We start from the raw sequence: 16186 nt of genomic DNA, 5'->3' as shown, positions 1-16186 counted from the left end.
ACGTCTTCCCCATGTGGACACTAAAGTTGCATCAGAGTGGCTGCGACTGTAATTTATTTGTTTTTGCATGCGACTGCCAGGCGCTCCAGGCTTCAACAGCTCGGCCAACACGTCTCGGATGAGCCTGAACTCCAGCGTCCAGGTCCCCTCCACCTTCCCCTCCATCCAGCTGCTGGGCCTGGAGATGCTGCTTCACTATTTTCTGGGGCCAGAGGCCGTTGCTGCCGCAGCGAAGAGGAAACTCCTCCTGAGTCTCGGTGAGAGTCGTAGCCGAAGCGTCACGATCACGTCAGACGTCGCTTTTTAGTTTTATTTTGTGGGTTTCTGTTCTTGAGTCATGAACCGAAGAGAGAGAACTCACACTGAGTATTTTTCCCCTGTGGAGGTATTTGACCACCAGTAGCTTTATGAGGCAATGTTTTTATCTATGGGTCCCTTTTTTTAATGTTTGTTCACTTGTTTTCAAGGATGAACTGATTAGATTTTGGTGGGGAAATGTCAGGGTCACTGTGAGCTCACACAACTGGTTTTTTTTGGCCTTTACTCACAGATTCAAACCCTAATTGTGACGCTGTTTTGTTTTAACACTTCTGGCCGTTATTCAAAGCTGTAACTCAAGATTTGTCTCGTCTCTCTCTCCAGAGCCTCTGAACCACCCGCTCCTCTCCGGTGCTTCCTCTTTCACCAAACACGCCGCCGTGCTCGTCTCCAACGTCAGAGATGGATTCACCAACGTCGGCAAAGATGCTCCAGGTAAATGTCACGGCTTGACGTTCACCTCCGACTCTTTTTCGGTTGTGTAAATGAGAGTTCCTCTCTCTTAGGAGTCGAGGGTTGTGTAGCTTCGAAACAATTAAACGGAGAAAACAAAGTTATTACAGTTTATCATCAGGTTTAACCTGCCGTGTTGACGATCTTCTGTCCTCCTGCAGATTCCCTCCTGGCCGTCATCTGGACGAGTCTCGTCCGTTTTGTCAATTTAACGATAGAGTCCGGTGAGTACTTTGATTTCAAGTCTTCTTGACTGGCAGAAAGCCTTGAATGCTTTATGTGTGAGATGATGGTGCTACCAGAGATTTTGTCTGTTCTGCTCCTCAGTCCAGCAGCTAAAAACGTTCAATTATTGTAAGAAAACACACGAAGCATTAAAAGAAAACAAGCTGCAGATGTTTTTTTATGAGTAGTTAAACAAATCTCCAGAGGTAGTTATAGAATCGGACGCCTCATGTTTGCAATTAAAACATTAGAAAAAGCTGCTCAAGCACAGAAAGCTTCTCCCTGTTACTAGTTTGGGTTTTATACTTCTGTTGGTTATTAAACGTCAGACTTCTGCACCGGTGTCGTTATAAAAACCGGTTAGATACCACAGGCTCTCTATTAATTTACTGCCACGCCTCGTGGCTTTTATCTGCACAATAATACATGTTTGGTTGCAGTTGAGTTGCTCCCTCTGCTCTTGTGGCTGCTGCTCAGCAGGGTGGGCTCTTGAAGCTGTGGGTCCCACCTCGCAGCGCCACATAAAGCACTCTGATTGGGTCTGGGCTCTGTCGTTTGGGGGCGGGACCTGTGAGACCCCGTCCCCGCCCCCCCGCCTGACCCACTCCCACCATCGTCAGTTTATCAGTTTAAGTCTGAGCGTTCAGGTCCTCGTGGTCTGGGCTGCTGCGAAGAGAGAGAAACTCTGAGGGGTCCGTCCCCCCCGATGATGATGATCCTCTTCTCCTCAATCAGATAATACTTGTGCTGTTTGTTGGTGACTTTCCTGCTGATGAGCTTTTGACATTAAAATGAATCTCGTCCTCGGTGGTTTAGTGGGCAGTAAGAAGGACCGTCAGGGCTGCGAAGTGCTCACTCTGATGCTTCAGGCTCTGCAGAGCATCGTCGCCTCAGAAGCTCTGCCTGCAGACAGAGTCCTGGTAAGACTGGCCGCTGTAATCTGACTTTTACTACGTTTGAATTTTATTGTTCTGTTGCTGTTTTTCAAAGTTTAGTTGCTGTTTGGAGGTTTAGCGCTAAAACGTTGCAAATAGATGAAGTTAAATAATAATTTCAGACCGTGTGCCTGATCCATTCATCCTGCTCCTACACACCTGCCTCACTAAAGTCTTGGCTGTTTACCCTCAGGTTCTGCTCGAGGCCACAGTGACGGGTATCCCCCAGAGAGTTCTCGGCTCCGCCTCCTACCAAGTCGGCAAGATGGATGTGCTGAATGTGAGTGTTAATCACACGTTCATATGCTGCGTCCATGGTGAAAAATCGATCTCGCAGACGTTTAGTGAAGCTTTGTTTTCCTCTCACCAGGGAACACCAGCTCTCTTCCTCATCCTCCTCCTCTACAACAGCAGCCTGCTCTCGGCCTACATCGAGGACGAGAGGTGGGTCTTCATTTATCACGAGTTTATTTACTTCCTCAAATGATGTCGGTCTAATCTGGGCGCCGCCGGAAATTGTATGCGGAGGAAACACGGCTGTTACCAGGCTGAAATAATCTCCTCGATGGAAACGCAAGAGACTGAATGTGGTTCATACGTTGATTTTGCCTGATGTCTTTCCGTCTCCAGGTTCTTTCTGAGCCTTCAGACGTTGGTGGGCTGCGGCTTGTCGGGCCCCACTTCCCCTCTGGCGTTCGCGGAGGCGGTGCTGGGCGCCATCGGCCGCAGCGCTGGGTCTGTGCAGAACAAGGAGCAGCTGCTGAGGATGTGGAGTGTGATGGTCTGCCCGCTCACTGACACCATCACACAGGTGGGCACAGGGGCGGGAATAGTTCACAGGAGTGGGAAAACCAAAGGGGAATGCTTTGAAATGAAGTGGGGAAAATTAAAAAAAATAATAAATGAATAATAAAGATAAATTTGAAGAAATTACGTTTAAAAAATAAAATAAAAAACGCTGCGGTTTTCAAGATTTTTATTTTTACTGTTTTATTTATCCCACTTAAAACAGAATATACAGTGACTGAAGAAACTAAATTATATATTATAAATTAAAATATAATAATAATAATTTTAAAAAAATAATTAAAGGTTTAGATTTTTAAAAAAATGAAGAAAAAAAAATGATTTTCAAGATTTTTATTTTGACAGTTTGACAGTTACACAAATTATAAACTGTAACCTGTAGCTAATTGATCACGTCTCATGACTGAAACAGAAGTGATCAACTTTTTTTTTTTTTTTTTAACCTGAATTAAGGTAGAAATGACGTCACAGGGGAAATTTCCTGGGAAGAATAAATTACGATCACAGAACACGAGGCTTTGATCTGAGGAGAGTTCAGCCTGAGACCAGCGGAGCAGTAAATGAGTTTAATCTGTTAGTCACATTTACAATCCCTTTCTTTCTTTTTTCTTTTACAGTCTAATGAAGTGAACCAGGGAGACGCTCTGGAGCACAACTTCAGCGCCATGCACTCTGCCCTGCTGTTCCCCATCACACACCTCCTGCCCGGCGCACCTCTGCAGCAGGTCTGTCCCCCTGAAGATTTCATTTTACCTACAGGACCGCCTCACCTTTTAGCCACTGGAACTGGTTCTGACCCCTGTATTTACTTTGCTCAGGCGGCCCAGAAGTCGATGCTGTCGACGTGGTCGAAGCTGTACAAGGTGTTCGCCCGATGCTCGGCGCTGGTGGTCACAGCCGAGGAGAACATCTGCTGCGAGGAGCTCTGCGCAAAGATGGCGGCTTCGATCGACAAAGACGCCTTAAAGGTGAGGAGAGGAGAGGAAACTGTCGTCATGGTGAAACACGATGATGTAAACATGAGATTTCTTCCCTTGTGGAGGTCGTCGTACCGAATATAAAGTTCTCAGTTCACAATTATGCTTTTAAATTTGAAATGATTCATCCTCACGTTAAGGTTATTTCAAAATAAAAGACTGAAACTTTTTTTAAATTAAGAAATTTATGAAAACATCACAATTGTTTTGTTTTGAAATCGACCCTGGTTTGACATGTTGACGCCGTCTGATCCTCCAGGTCCCTTCGACATTAAACGCCGTTGCCAGTCTCCTCCAGGTCGTCGTGGAGTGTGTGGACTTCTCGCCGTACACTCCTCAGTTTCAGCAGAAGCTGAAGTGTAAGAGAAGTTCAGCTGATCTTATTTACAGACTTCAGAGATGCCTTATGTTAAATGGAGAATTCACCTCTTTACCACTCTTGTTTCCTGCAGCTCCTCACACTCCCGTGAACTGGATGAAAAAGAAGAATAAGACTCTGGGGAACCTGTCCACGTTCCAGTCCCTGCTGGTGCAGAGTCTGGAGGTTTATCTGGAGGACCCTGAGGCGGCCTCTTCCTCCTCCTCCTCCTCTGACGCCACAGGAGTCGCCCTGGTCTCCGTCCTGTCTGCTCTCTTCACCAACCTTGTCATCGCCAATGCCGTCCAGGAGGCGCTCACCTGTCTGATTCAGCCTCTCACCCTCTTCTACAAACAAGCCGCCAGTGAGCCGCCTACATTCACCTCGCAGCTTCTGGCAAAGGTGTGTGTTTTTCATCAAATGGCGACACGAATGCAGTTAGTAAATTGATTAGTTGATTGAATAATATTAGTCGGCAACTATTTTCCTAATTAATTAAATATTGAAATCCTCTGGTTTCTCTAACGAATCAGAATCAGGTTTATTGCCAAGTAGATTTTCACATTTAAGGAATTTGCTTTGGTGTTTTGGTTTGTGACAATAAACATGGTAAGAAGAAAAAATATAAAGGAAGATGAATAAGTGTTTTCCTGCTTCTCTTCTTGACTCCAACTCATTTAAATTCACCAATGTGTGACGTGACTTAAGCTTAAAGTGATTTACTGCTGTTTGAAGGTGTACGCATCTTTTTTTTTTTTCCTTCTCTCCTGCAGCTGGAGAAGCTTCTCGGCGACGTCCTCGGCTGCCTGCAGAGCCGCTCCGCTTTGGCCTACGACGACGAGCTCCTGTCTCTGCTCTCTCCTCTGCTGTGTGTGTTGTTCACACACAAGAACAAGCAGCTCCGCACCTCCGTCACCCAGTTCTGGAACTCCACCTTCGCCAACTCCAACAGCCTCAGTTACCCCGACGACATCAGGTGATGAAAGTCTTTTTAAAATGAGAATTTCCGCTCTGTTGGTGACTATAGGACAGGTTAGATCCATTTAGAGGACGTTACCAATGTTTGCCATTTTCTCCACACAGACCGATACTCAGTCAAGTGAAGCAGAAGATCCCAATCATTCTTCCTGGCTTTGAGGCCATCACTGTTTCTGATGAGCTCAGTGGACAATATTCAGTGAGTTTCCAGAAATCTGCAGAATTAGAAATGGCTGCTCCCTCGCTCTGTTCTCATTGTGCTTACCGTTGGTTTGCTAATTGTTTGTCTTCAGAGTGAGAGCTCCCAGCTGGAGACCAAGCTCAGCGGGATGCCCGTGTCGTCTGCGGGGAAGAGGGACTCGCTGCTGGGGAAAGCTGCAGAGCCGAAGGACAAGAGCTCTGCAAAGACCCCCAAACCAGTTTCTGTGAGTCTAAAAGGTTTCACCTGCACCACAAGACAACTAATGAAAATATCAAGCATGTTTGATAATGGCTTTCTTACTCTGCACACTGCATTTTCATATTATAATATAAAACGTATCAAAACCAAAGTGTGTATGTATGTATGCACACTATATGTATGTATGTATGTATGTATGTGTGTATATATATATATAAAATCACCATCGTAAAAACTCTAGCAGCAAAGCTGGTTGTCATAGTAACGCAAGATGTCTTCCCGCACTTCCTATGTGCTGGGACAAATCTTTCCGTCATGAAGTTGAATTAGCATCTCTTTAACACATCATCCATCATCAACCTTAACGAAGGAGGATTTAGTAATTGCAGGACTGTTGTATTAGAACTGCTTTAGTTTAAACTGGGTGTTCCTAATAAACTGACAACCGAGTGTCGAGCTCAAAGAAAAGCTCTCAAAAAAAAAAACTGAACTAAACTGTCCCACAGCTGAAGCAACAAGAAAGAGGATAAAAGAAAGCTACTCAATAATCTACACTAGCTTTTCTTTTTTCTTTTGTCCCTTGTTGTTTTTAATTCCCTCGTTCTCCATTATGTTTTTCCCTCTGCAGACAAAGCTGGACTTCAGCTCTCCCAAGCCTCCTCGCAGAGAGGCTCTGGAGGAAGAGGCCTCCATCGACTTCGTCTTCATTCCTCCTGAGACCAAGGAGAGAGTTTTGACCGAGCACCAGAAGGAAGTGAAAAGGACTAAAAGGTCAGTTTCGTCCCGTTTGCTCGTCATTTAAAAAAACACCTAAAGTGTCTTGCGTTGTCGGTTTGTGTGAAGCTGATGTTTTCCCCACCGCAGGGTCGACATCCCGGCCATGTACAACAACCTCGACGCTTCTCTGGATACAACGGTTTTCTCTCAGTACACCCAGAGCCAAGAGGACTCCCTGTAAGTTCTGAGCATCTGTTACTAGAATCAACACAAATCCCTGCTCTCTCATGAAGGAAAAAAAAAAACAGCATTCATATAATGAACCATTTTTTCCCACAGGGACAAACTGCCAACAGAACAAGTGGACAAGGTCAACGGAGAGGCTCCTGGCAAGGTAATGAAACGCACACCTTCATCACAGGCCAAAGAAAAGAGACTCCACTGGGGGCTTGTTTTGTCCTGTTTCTCATTCTGCCAGAGAGAGTATTACTTTCAGCATTTAATAACCAACACAAGCCCACATGTGTTTTTTGGCCCAACTGAACCTCGAGGTTGTTTGGTTAATTATTGGTAAAAAATATTTTCACTTTCAAGTCAGATTCCTCCATTTTTACTTGTATGGTGTTATTTGACACATCACTGAACTCGCATTTCGTACATATTCAAACCTGGGGAAGCATCTGTCTTTTGTTGACAAACTTAGTTACTTTCGTTCGGTTTCCTTCCAGGTTCCTCAGGAAGATGTGGAAAATGAGGAAGACACTGAAATTCTGTCAAAAGACACTCAAGACTTTGTCAGCCCAAAAGAAGCAGATACTGTGACAGAAAACCACCAGCAGGAAGAGGCGATCCCAGAGTCGGCCGACGTTTCCATGGAGGATGACGCCAAGAGTGACGGTAGAGCAGAAGACAAGGACGTGCAGTGTAAAGAGGGCTCAAGTCCTAACGTCTCCGGCTCTTCAGATTTGGTCACAGGGACTCCTCAGAAACCCAACAGTCGCCGTCAGTCCTTTATCACCCTGGAGAAGTACGCCGAGGGAAAGTCTTCCAGCCCCAGCAGTGCATCCAAGTTCACGGGTCCCCTCATGAAGACCTCCAATAGCCAGGAACTCTCAAACAGCAACAACACGTCGTCTTCTCCGGCTTCCCAGACACCCGCTGGTCCAAACTCTCAGGCGTCCCAGTCCACTGTGACAGGAAAAAGGAACTCACAGCATCCTGTGAGCAGTACCGCCGAGTCCCCTCGGAGACCAAAAGACTCTGGGGTGAGAAGTGAGCCTGTGAGGCTGACCGAGAGACTGCCCAGTGACACAACGGAGGACGACGATGTCATCCCAGACACCCAGGCTCACGTGGAGAGCAAGGAGAGGACAGAAAAGTCTTCTGCATCAGAGGAAATGAAACCATCAAGTCAGGAAGAGGAAATGGACGATTCTCAGGCGTCTTTGTCCCAGACTCCTTCATCTGAACCCAGACGGTCTGGACGCAGCAGAGTCCGACCTCTGCTGCCCGGAGACGACCCTGAGGAACAGGAAGATAAATACACACTGAACAAAAGGAGGCGTTCCGGTGAGGAGCCCAAAAGTGATTCTCAAAAGTCGAGCCCAGTACAAAGCAGACCAAACACGAGGAGTAAGCAGGCTGCCGAGGAGGACAGCGGCAAGGAGAGGTTGCGAACGAGGGCTCGGCAGGACAAGAGCGAGTCGAGCCAAACCAACTCTCAGGGTAGAGCGCACAAAAAGATCAGACTGTACAGCGGTTCACAGGAGTTCCTCGATAAACTTGAACCCAGAAGGAGAAGCACCAGAGAACAGGGGTCCAGCCAAACTGACCTACAGTCAGACTCGCAGTCCGATTATGAAAGTCAGTCGCAGGGAAGGCGCAGACGGCGCAGCAAAGTATCGCTGGAGACCAACGAGGAGGCAGGACCGAAGAAAAAGGTTTTGCCTGAGAAAGAACAGTCGAGTCAAACTGCCACACAAGAGCTTGAAGAGCAGACGCAAAAGGACGATGATGAGCTAAAGAAAGACTCTCAGGTGATCACTCCTTCCCCTCAAACTGGTGGCATATCCCAAGAGTTCGATCTTGTAGAACAGGCTGAAAAAGATGGTGATAAGCCAAAGAAAGATTCTCCTGTTGTCTCGTCTGAAACTGCTGCTCAATCCCAAGAGTTTGAACTGGTAGAAAAAAACAAAAATGAAGAGAAAGATTCATCAGTTGTTGCGCCGGAGTCCCAAGACGCAACAAAGAAGTCAGTGAATGAATTGGAGGTCAAAGATGAACACAAGACGAGAGAAGGTACTGATGATGACCTTAGTCAAGAGGACTCTCAAGTGATCACACCTTCATCTTCTGAAAGCCAGTCTCGGCGTAGATCTGGAAGAAGCAAGGCCTCGTCCGAGGCAGCAGAGCCTGAAGACAAAAGCGACGGTAAGGATTCGTTACGAAGGCAGAGTCGGTCTAATTCCCAGGCAGAGGCCAGGATTGGAGGTAGGACCAGAAGGAGCAAAGTCCACAAAGGGCTGTCGAAATCAAGTCCCAGTTCTACCCCGGAGAGCTCGCAGTCATTGGATGATGCTGGATCAGCGGAGAACTCACAAGGCAGGGGCAGATACTCGAGACGAAGGTCTTCTCAAGCGTTGGTAGCCAGTGTGGAGTCCTCAGAGTGTGAATCCCCGGAGGTCAGAGAAAATTCCCCAATGCCCAAAAAGAGAGGAAGGAAACCTCGAGCTTTGCTTCCAAGTCCTCTCACCCTCGAATCTAAAGACGGAATTAATAAGGATGTCCCTGACCCTTCTCAAAAAGCAGATGCACAAAGCATAGAAACCGATAACGTAACGGATTTAGAGGAATCACAGGAAAGCCAAGATTTGCAGGGTTCTGAATCACTTCAGGTTACAGGTGACGCCGAGGAGCAAAGTAACAAAGAATCTCCAGTAGAGGCCGAGGTTGACGCCGAGGAGTCTGTCGCTCCAGAGAAAACTGAGGTCGACGACACAAACGGGAGCAGTTCGTCACCTCACAAGACGGAGCAGAGTGGCTCAGAAACAAACGCTGATAATACCTCCTCACGAGAGACCGACACCGGCGACCTGGAAATGCTTGAATCGACTGGAATCAGTAATGAAGAGATTCAGGAAGAGTTGCCAAGTGATCCAGCTGCTGAGGACACTCCGGCGCCCCCTGGTGAGACAACGGAGAAACCTCAGGTCTCTGAGTCCTCGGAGGACAAAGCTGAGGAGGTTTCTGAAACCGACAGTGTTAAAGAAAATCAGAAAGATGATTCAGCTACAGACCACCAGGAAGAGCCAGTCGTTCCAGTGGAGGACACGGCTCAAGACGACCAGGTAGACCAGGAAGAGTGTCCAAGTGCCGCAGACGAGCTTTCAAAGGAAGACGAACTGTCCGTCTCAAACCAGCATCCAGACGCCAGCACTGAGGACGAGGTCGCACCTCTACTGGAGGAGGAGGAGGAGGAGGATGATGATGATGATGATGATGAAGAAGATGGCAAAACCCAGGTTATTGAGTGTCAGGACGAAGAGAAAACTCAGATGGGCAACGCTGACAACGATGTGGCCGTAAATCTGGAGACCGCCCTGACTGACCTTTGCGACACCTCAGCGTTGGTACGAGACTCTACCAGCGAAGATGTTTTCCAGGGTTCTCCGGTGAAGCAGAAGGACCTGGAGGCTGTCATGGCGTCAGACATCGGCCAGAGCCCGAGCAGTGGCAGGACCAGAGGAACCTGGTCTCCCTCAGCCTCCCCCTCCACCAGTATCCTTAAGAAGGGCCAGAAGAGACCACTAGAGGAGGAGACTCCCTCGCCCCTCGTCAAAGTAAGAGACGGTGCTTGAACTCAATGATAAACGAGGCCCACTGTTCAAATCTGTAGCACTCACTTCATTTTCTCCTCTACAGTCCAGACGTGTGTCTTTTGCGAATCCAATCCAACAGCAGGAAGTGGCAGACGACATCGACCGCCGCAGCCCTGCTGTCAGAACCAGCTCCCCCAGGAGATCCAAAGGGAGCAGTATCCCGCAGCCCAAGGTACGAATGAGGCCAACGTACTTCAAAAAACATTTTTTCTCCTGCAAAATTCTCTGCTTCGATTCAACATGATTGTCACCTGCTCTTTATTCTAGTATGTCACTACCCCGACAAAGGGCTTGCTGATCCTCAGCCCCAGAAATCTGCGCAGTCCAGGTTACAAGAGCTCCAAGAAATGCCTGGTATGACAAATCATTGTTGTCGTTTTGTTTTCTTTTTAGCTTTTGCACTCCTAGGAGGATAAAGGGATAAAAGTTGATGGACCAGAACCAGAGATATCATCTTTTTTTTTTATCCCCACACATTCTTCTTACTTGTTGGTACTTAGATTCAGTTTGAGATTCTGGTGTGTTATGCTAATTAGGGATGGGTATCGTTAAGATTTTAACAGTACTACTACTTTAATTGATACCACTCATCGATCTGGTACTTTAACGGTACTTTTATCTGCACTGTTTATTTTGTAAGAGAAAAAAACAAATTAAGAACAGAATTAACATTTCTTATTTTCCCATATGTACTCGATCAACATTAACATGCAAATGGATCATTCATAGATTAAAGTCTTATTCAGAAACAGTTGATGAGAAAATGTGCGGGAGAATTTTTAAGGTCAAAATAATAAACAGGAAATCTTTTTTTTTTTTTTTTTTTTTTTTTTTTTTCCTTAGTTTCTCAAGTATCAAGAGCAGAGCTGATGATGTCAGAGCTTATCATTACTCTGTTCTTTAAAAATTTAGCCCTGGAGCCTGTCTAATACCGGGTTTCATTACCCATCACTAATGCTAATGTAGCCTTGAGCTTCTAGCCTAAAGCCAGAGATGCTAAGCTAACTTCTCTCTGACTCCACACCCCCACATATTTAAATTTTTTAAATTTTTGTTTTGCACAGCTTCCTCTGGAGCCACAAAAGGTTTTATACAATTGTTTTGTTTCACAGTATTACTCCTCAACACCTGTAAACACACCTTGATGTGTAAAATCTGCTCCCTTTCCACTTTAATGTGAACTTAGACCAAAAAGCTGCATAGATCTGATCATAGAGCTTTAAATCTAAGTTTGCTTCACAGCTGATCACACAGGCATTTCCTTTTTTCTAGATTTCTGAAATGGGCCAAGAGCCTCGCCCCGTCCCCAGAGACTGTATCTATCCTGCCCTGGTCGGCTGCTCCACACCTGTAGAAGCTGTGCTGCCTCAGATATCCTCCAACATGTGGTGAGTAAACACCAGCTTGATGAGAGAGAGAAATTATTTGTATTTATTCTGATGTTTCTCCCCTTTTTTTAAATCTACATAAAGCCTAAATGAAAATTTCTTTTCATAAATGTTTTCTCAGGTCTCGTGGCTTTGGGCAGCTTGTTCGAGCCAGAAACATCAAAACGGTTGGTGACCTCAGCGCTTTGACTCCCAGTGAAATCAAAACTCTGCCAATCCGCTCCCCAAAGATCTCCAATGTGAAGAAGGCACTTAGAACTTATGAACAACAGGTACGTCAGGGGATAGAGGGCTACGACGGGACGAGAAACACTCACGTAACTAAATATGTAAAAAGGTGAAATTCTTGTATTTTGACATCTGAACTGTTCTGTTCCAGCGTAAAGGTCGAGGTGGAGATGAGTTGAAGAGTTTCGATGAGATGGAGATGATGACCTCTGAACTGGAGGACACCAGCGCTGCTCAAAACCAGGATGAGGAGGATAAGACGTCAGGAGAGACGCTAGGTGTGTGTGTGAAGTCTCGGCGACACGGCTTCCTCAGCCAGTTTAACTTTTGTTTTTCAAAAAATTGCACCAAAGTCAGTGTCGGATTATTTTCTGCGGCTCCAAATTGAAAATCACTCTTGGAGATATCACAGACTTTATGTGTAAATCTCACAATCTTTATTAGCCTTCTTGCAGAGAGTTAAATGTGACTCATGTCCGTCATATGAAACCAGGTGCCAGTTAGCTTAGCATAAAATCTTGAAAGAAACTTGTCCTTTAAGTGTGTTAACACCAGAATGTATTTGCAGCGACAGAGCTGGTGGACGAGCCTGCTCCTGCAGATGGGAGGTCACAGCAGGACGGCTCCGGGACTCATGACACACCGGCAGGAGACCACCACCAGTCGGAAGGTCAGCTGCCACCTAACGGGCTGCTGTCGGAGGTGGAGGCCCTGACCTGCAGGATGACGCCACCGCAACTGAGCCGCTGCTCGCCGCAGCAGCTCGTCCAGATGCACGATCAGTTAGGAGACATGATGAGGCGCGTGGTGGTCGAGCTGCACACGCGCCTCCGACAGACGGAGGGCAAACCCTGAAGAGAACTTCTGCTTCTGCTGGATCACACAGCTGCTCGGGCGCCAAGAGGCAAATAAAGAGACGGATCAATTCAAGATGAATCTGTGACGGAGGATGAAATACTTTACCCACCCTGGCTTTGTGTACATGGACGTGTTAAAACCAGATTTTACAAAGGAGAATTTTATGTTTTGTTTTATTGTTTGTTTTTTTTTTTAAACTCGGTGTTCCTTTGCCTTTTTTCTCCGTTTAGTTTTTATCCATGCGACAAGAAGCAGAAGAGGAAGAAGAAGCAGTTTTTCCTCTCGCTTGAGCTGATGGGTAGTTTGTAATTTTTCAGAAACAAAGGGAAGCACAGTCACACTTTTTAAAACTGTGTCAAAAGAAGATGACGTATTTTAATAGGTGTAGCCTGGACGTGGATGGTGTTTTCTTACTGTCCTCTGTAGACTTTATAATAAGAGACTGATGAAAGACTACGACTGTCTGATTTTGTACATATGATTTCTCTCGTCACTCCTTTCCCCTCATGTGCCTGTTTTTAGGCTGTCTGCAGCTCATCAGTGCTCTTGTACATTTTTGTAGAGTTTTAGTTTCTAAACATTTTGTCATCTCTCTTTAATGTCTTATCACAATTTTAATGCCATGAAACAAACAGTAGACGGAAATAAATCGGCTGCACTTAAGTCTTTATTTGTGGTTTTAAATACTTAAATAAAAGGCAAAACTGAATGAATTTTAAAGAGCAGTTACATTTTTAAGCTTTTTGTTCGACTTGCATCATTTAACATGAAACGACAGATTTCTGATTTGATTCTACTATTTTTTTATTTTATTTTAAAGAAGACTTGATAATCTTACAGAGCTGTACAAGTCTTATAGAAACAGGCAATTGGCTCAACAGTAAAAGAAAACTGAAGAGCTGCTGGAAACCGGCTAAGTGACGCTGAAGGCTCCGTGGCAGAGACAAATTAAATGTCAATGAAATGTTTATTTTTCCCTCCCTGCAGTTTTGAAGTCTGTCTTCAAACGGTCTGTAACTTTGGAAGATCTCCGCTTGAAATGACTTTTTCTCGGGTTTGTCCTGGAGAAAAATAAATAAAGAATAGCAACAGTTGGTCTTTCCCGGGTACACTACTGTGATCACAGCACTGCTAATATTATGAGACATGATTACATCCAACTGTTAAAACTGAGACATGCCTGGAATTATTCCAGTGGAAAATGTTGATTAACTCTCAATTCATATTTCCACAGCTTTGAAGTGTTTACACAGACAGAACGGCGTCTTTTCCATTTAGGAATTGGCTAATTAATCACGCGAAGTGTGTGTTTATTAGTCCCGTCTTGTTTATAATGCTGTTGGTTCGTGTGGTGTTTTTGTTCACATGCAGAGCGGTGGATTCAAGTCGACAAAAAAAAAAGCAACGTTTTTCATGCCACATTGATTTGAAACTGGGAAACGCGTGCAGTCATCTTACATCTGCACCGTCTGTATATACCAGTGTGCGAGAGTGCAGCCTGTTGCAGCTGTAACCACACCCGACAATGATGTCATGGTGTACTGATGCACCCTGAAGTACACTTCTGCATCACTTCAGCAAAGAGAGGTCAAAGAACAAGAATTTCTGCAGGAGACTTGACATTTTGAAGTTTCATTTTTTACTGCTTTTTATCATCTAAACGATATTTCAACACTTCTCATTAACGCTGATGTGTTGCCGAACTGTTGCTTTCGATCTCCCTCGTGGTGTCGCAGATGTTTCTTGTGTTGACCTCGCTGCGAGGTCCGTGAATCAGCAACACTTTGGTTTACAGAATCACAATAAACGGATCCGATTGCCATGAGGAGCTTGGCTCAAAGCCTCAGATGTAAATGGAAGCACAGTAATGTAATATAACACAATATGACAGAAGGTGCGACCGGGCTCCTTCCACTGCTCCGTCCTCCACAGCGAGGCCCGATGAGCCGAGCTTCTCCTTGGCTCGGTGTGAGGGCAATTATCTGATTATTTCTGCAGAGCGCTGCCAGAGGCTGCGTTGCATTTCCACAGTTTATTGAGAGAAGTCGGACTCAGTGTGCAAGCCCAGCAGATTGGGCTGCAGCTCTGCTGGACCATGACCAGGAAGACGAGCTGCTCCAGCAGACGTCTCCCACCGCAGGGCGAGAGCGTCCACACAGCAGAGCAGAGCAGAGCACAGCAAGGTAAGACACACACACATACATCACACATCACACACACACACACACACACACACACATCACACACACAGAGTCCTTTTAACGTGATCTGATGTCTGAGCTGTGAGAAGCATCAGCGTCTGAGCCAGAGTTGGCAATAACATGATAAATGTATTTATTTATTAATATCTCAAGATGCACCATCATCTTTATGAGCGGGTTAGTTTTCACATATTTTATACATCGATACGAGTCATTTCTGAAAATTAATGTAATTAATTGAATTAGTCTGTTCATGTTTCTTTACATTAGGCTGATTTTGTCATTTAGAAATGAAGTTAATCGTCTTTGTCTGTCAAGACTGATTGTAAATTCAGTATGAACGAGTTAATCTGGTCCCTTGTTGATAACATCAGTGATCTGTGTCTATCTGCCTTATTTCAGGAATAAATAATTTCTAATTCTGAAATCTACAAACTGAACAAGTGGAGCTGCATTTGAATTCAGAGATAATCTCCTCACCTGCAGCAGCTTGATCTCAAATCTAAATAGGAGAATGGTAATCTGCTCACTGCATCAAAGATTATGTCACTAATGTCTCTGTAAGGCTGAAGAGTTAAAGCTGAAGGTTTCATTGATCGAAGCATGAACGTGTCTCTTGGAGCTGTTCGATGCTCCGCGAACCTTCTCAAACACAACGAGATATTATTATTATTTATCTACTGAATTAATTATCTACTGAATAATAAGGAGACACAGTCGAGACCCCGAGTGTTTGGAGAGTTGGATGTTTTTTTGTTCTTCTGGTTCTGAGCTTCAGCAACTTCCGATAAGAAATAAAATAATAGATACGACATTAAAGTGCCAAGTCTCAGCTTCGATTTCAAGCAGGTTTATGTCAATATTTAATGAAAAGTTGAGGTGTTTAAAAAAAGTAACTACAGAAGTCAAACAAATTCATTATATTTAATGTTTTGTGTGAAATCATTTTAAGTCACTGAACTTAAATCAGATCAGCAGATGTTTCGTATCGCCCCCGGTGACGCTCTCTCAGGCCTTGTCGTGGGGTCTCTGCCTTTGGTCGCTCAGTCAGATTGAGGTCAGGTGACTGAGTCGGCCAGTCGAGGATATCTTCCACCTCTTTGGTTTGCTTTGGTCGTATCTTTAGGATCATCGTCCTCCTGAATGGGAGAATGAGTTTAGATGAATGTGAGTCACAGAAAAGCTCCTGTACCTGCTGCGTTCATCCTGTTGCGTCTGTCAGAGATCAGAACCAGAACCATGTCTGACGGATGAGGCGGTGGCTTTGGGTCGTGAGCTGATCTTCTGTTCTTCGCACTCTCTCCTTCATTTTCATAGAGGTTGATTTTTCGGTCATCAGTCCGTAGACACAGAGAGACCAGACGACAGCTTCTGAGTCTTCCCGGGGTTTTTGCATCTTGTGGTGAATCCTCTGAGGTTCACGTCGACCTACTTCCTGGAGAGCAATCTCCACACTCATAAAGGT

General features: G+C 45.3%; 1 protein-coding gene across 1 annotated transcript in view; it reads left to right on the top strand.

Annotated features, from left to right (window-relative positions):
- rif1 (replication timing regulatory factor 1) overlaps positions 1-13240 on the top strand; it is an 18139-nt gene extending 4899 nt beyond the window's left edge. Inside the window, exons 13-36 of the mRNA XM_023404962.2 lie at positions 81-257; positions 643-753; positions 933-995; positions 1813-1916; positions 2125-2211; positions 2302-2375; positions 2562-2742; positions 3356-3463; positions 3557-3706; positions 3975-4074; positions 4168-4475; positions 4847-5049; positions 5157-5250; positions 5345-5476; positions 6080-6222; positions 6316-6405; positions 6508-6562; positions 6897-10007; positions 10090-10218; positions 10314-10400; positions 11319-11434; positions 11556-11706; positions 11814-11940; positions 12231-13240. Coding sequence (XP_023260730.1) covers positions 81-257; positions 643-753; positions 933-995; positions 1813-1916; positions 2125-2211; positions 2302-2375; positions 2562-2742; positions 3356-3463; positions 3557-3706; positions 3975-4074; positions 4168-4475; positions 4847-5049; positions 5157-5250; positions 5345-5476; positions 6080-6222; positions 6316-6405; positions 6508-6562; positions 6897-10007; positions 10090-10218; positions 10314-10400; positions 11319-11434; positions 11556-11706; positions 11814-11940; positions 12231-12517 — 6188 coding nt within the window. The 3' untranslated portion in view covers positions 12518-13240. The remainder of the gene's footprint in view (positions 1-80; positions 258-642; positions 754-932; positions 996-1812; positions 1917-2124; positions 2212-2301; positions 2376-2561; positions 2743-3355; positions 3464-3556; positions 3707-3974; positions 4075-4167; positions 4476-4846; positions 5050-5156; positions 5251-5344; positions 5477-6079; positions 6223-6315; positions 6406-6507; positions 6563-6896; positions 10008-10089; positions 10219-10313; positions 10401-11318; positions 11435-11555; positions 11707-11813; positions 11941-12230) is intronic.
- The last annotated feature ends 2946 nt before the right edge of the window (positions 13241-16186 follow it).

This window comes from Seriola lalandi, unplaced genomic scaffold (genome assembly GCF_002814215.2).
Source record: "Seriola lalandi dorsalis isolate HSWRI2012SDOR001 ecotype SW California unplaced genomic scaffold, Sedor1 jcf7180002054258, whole genome shotgun sequence".
Lineage (NCBI taxonomy): Eukaryota > Metazoa > Chordata > Actinopteri > Carangiformes > Carangidae > Seriola > Seriola lalandi.
Note: the sequence above shows the minus strand (reverse complement) of the source record. Positions and strands in the feature narration are given on the sequence as shown.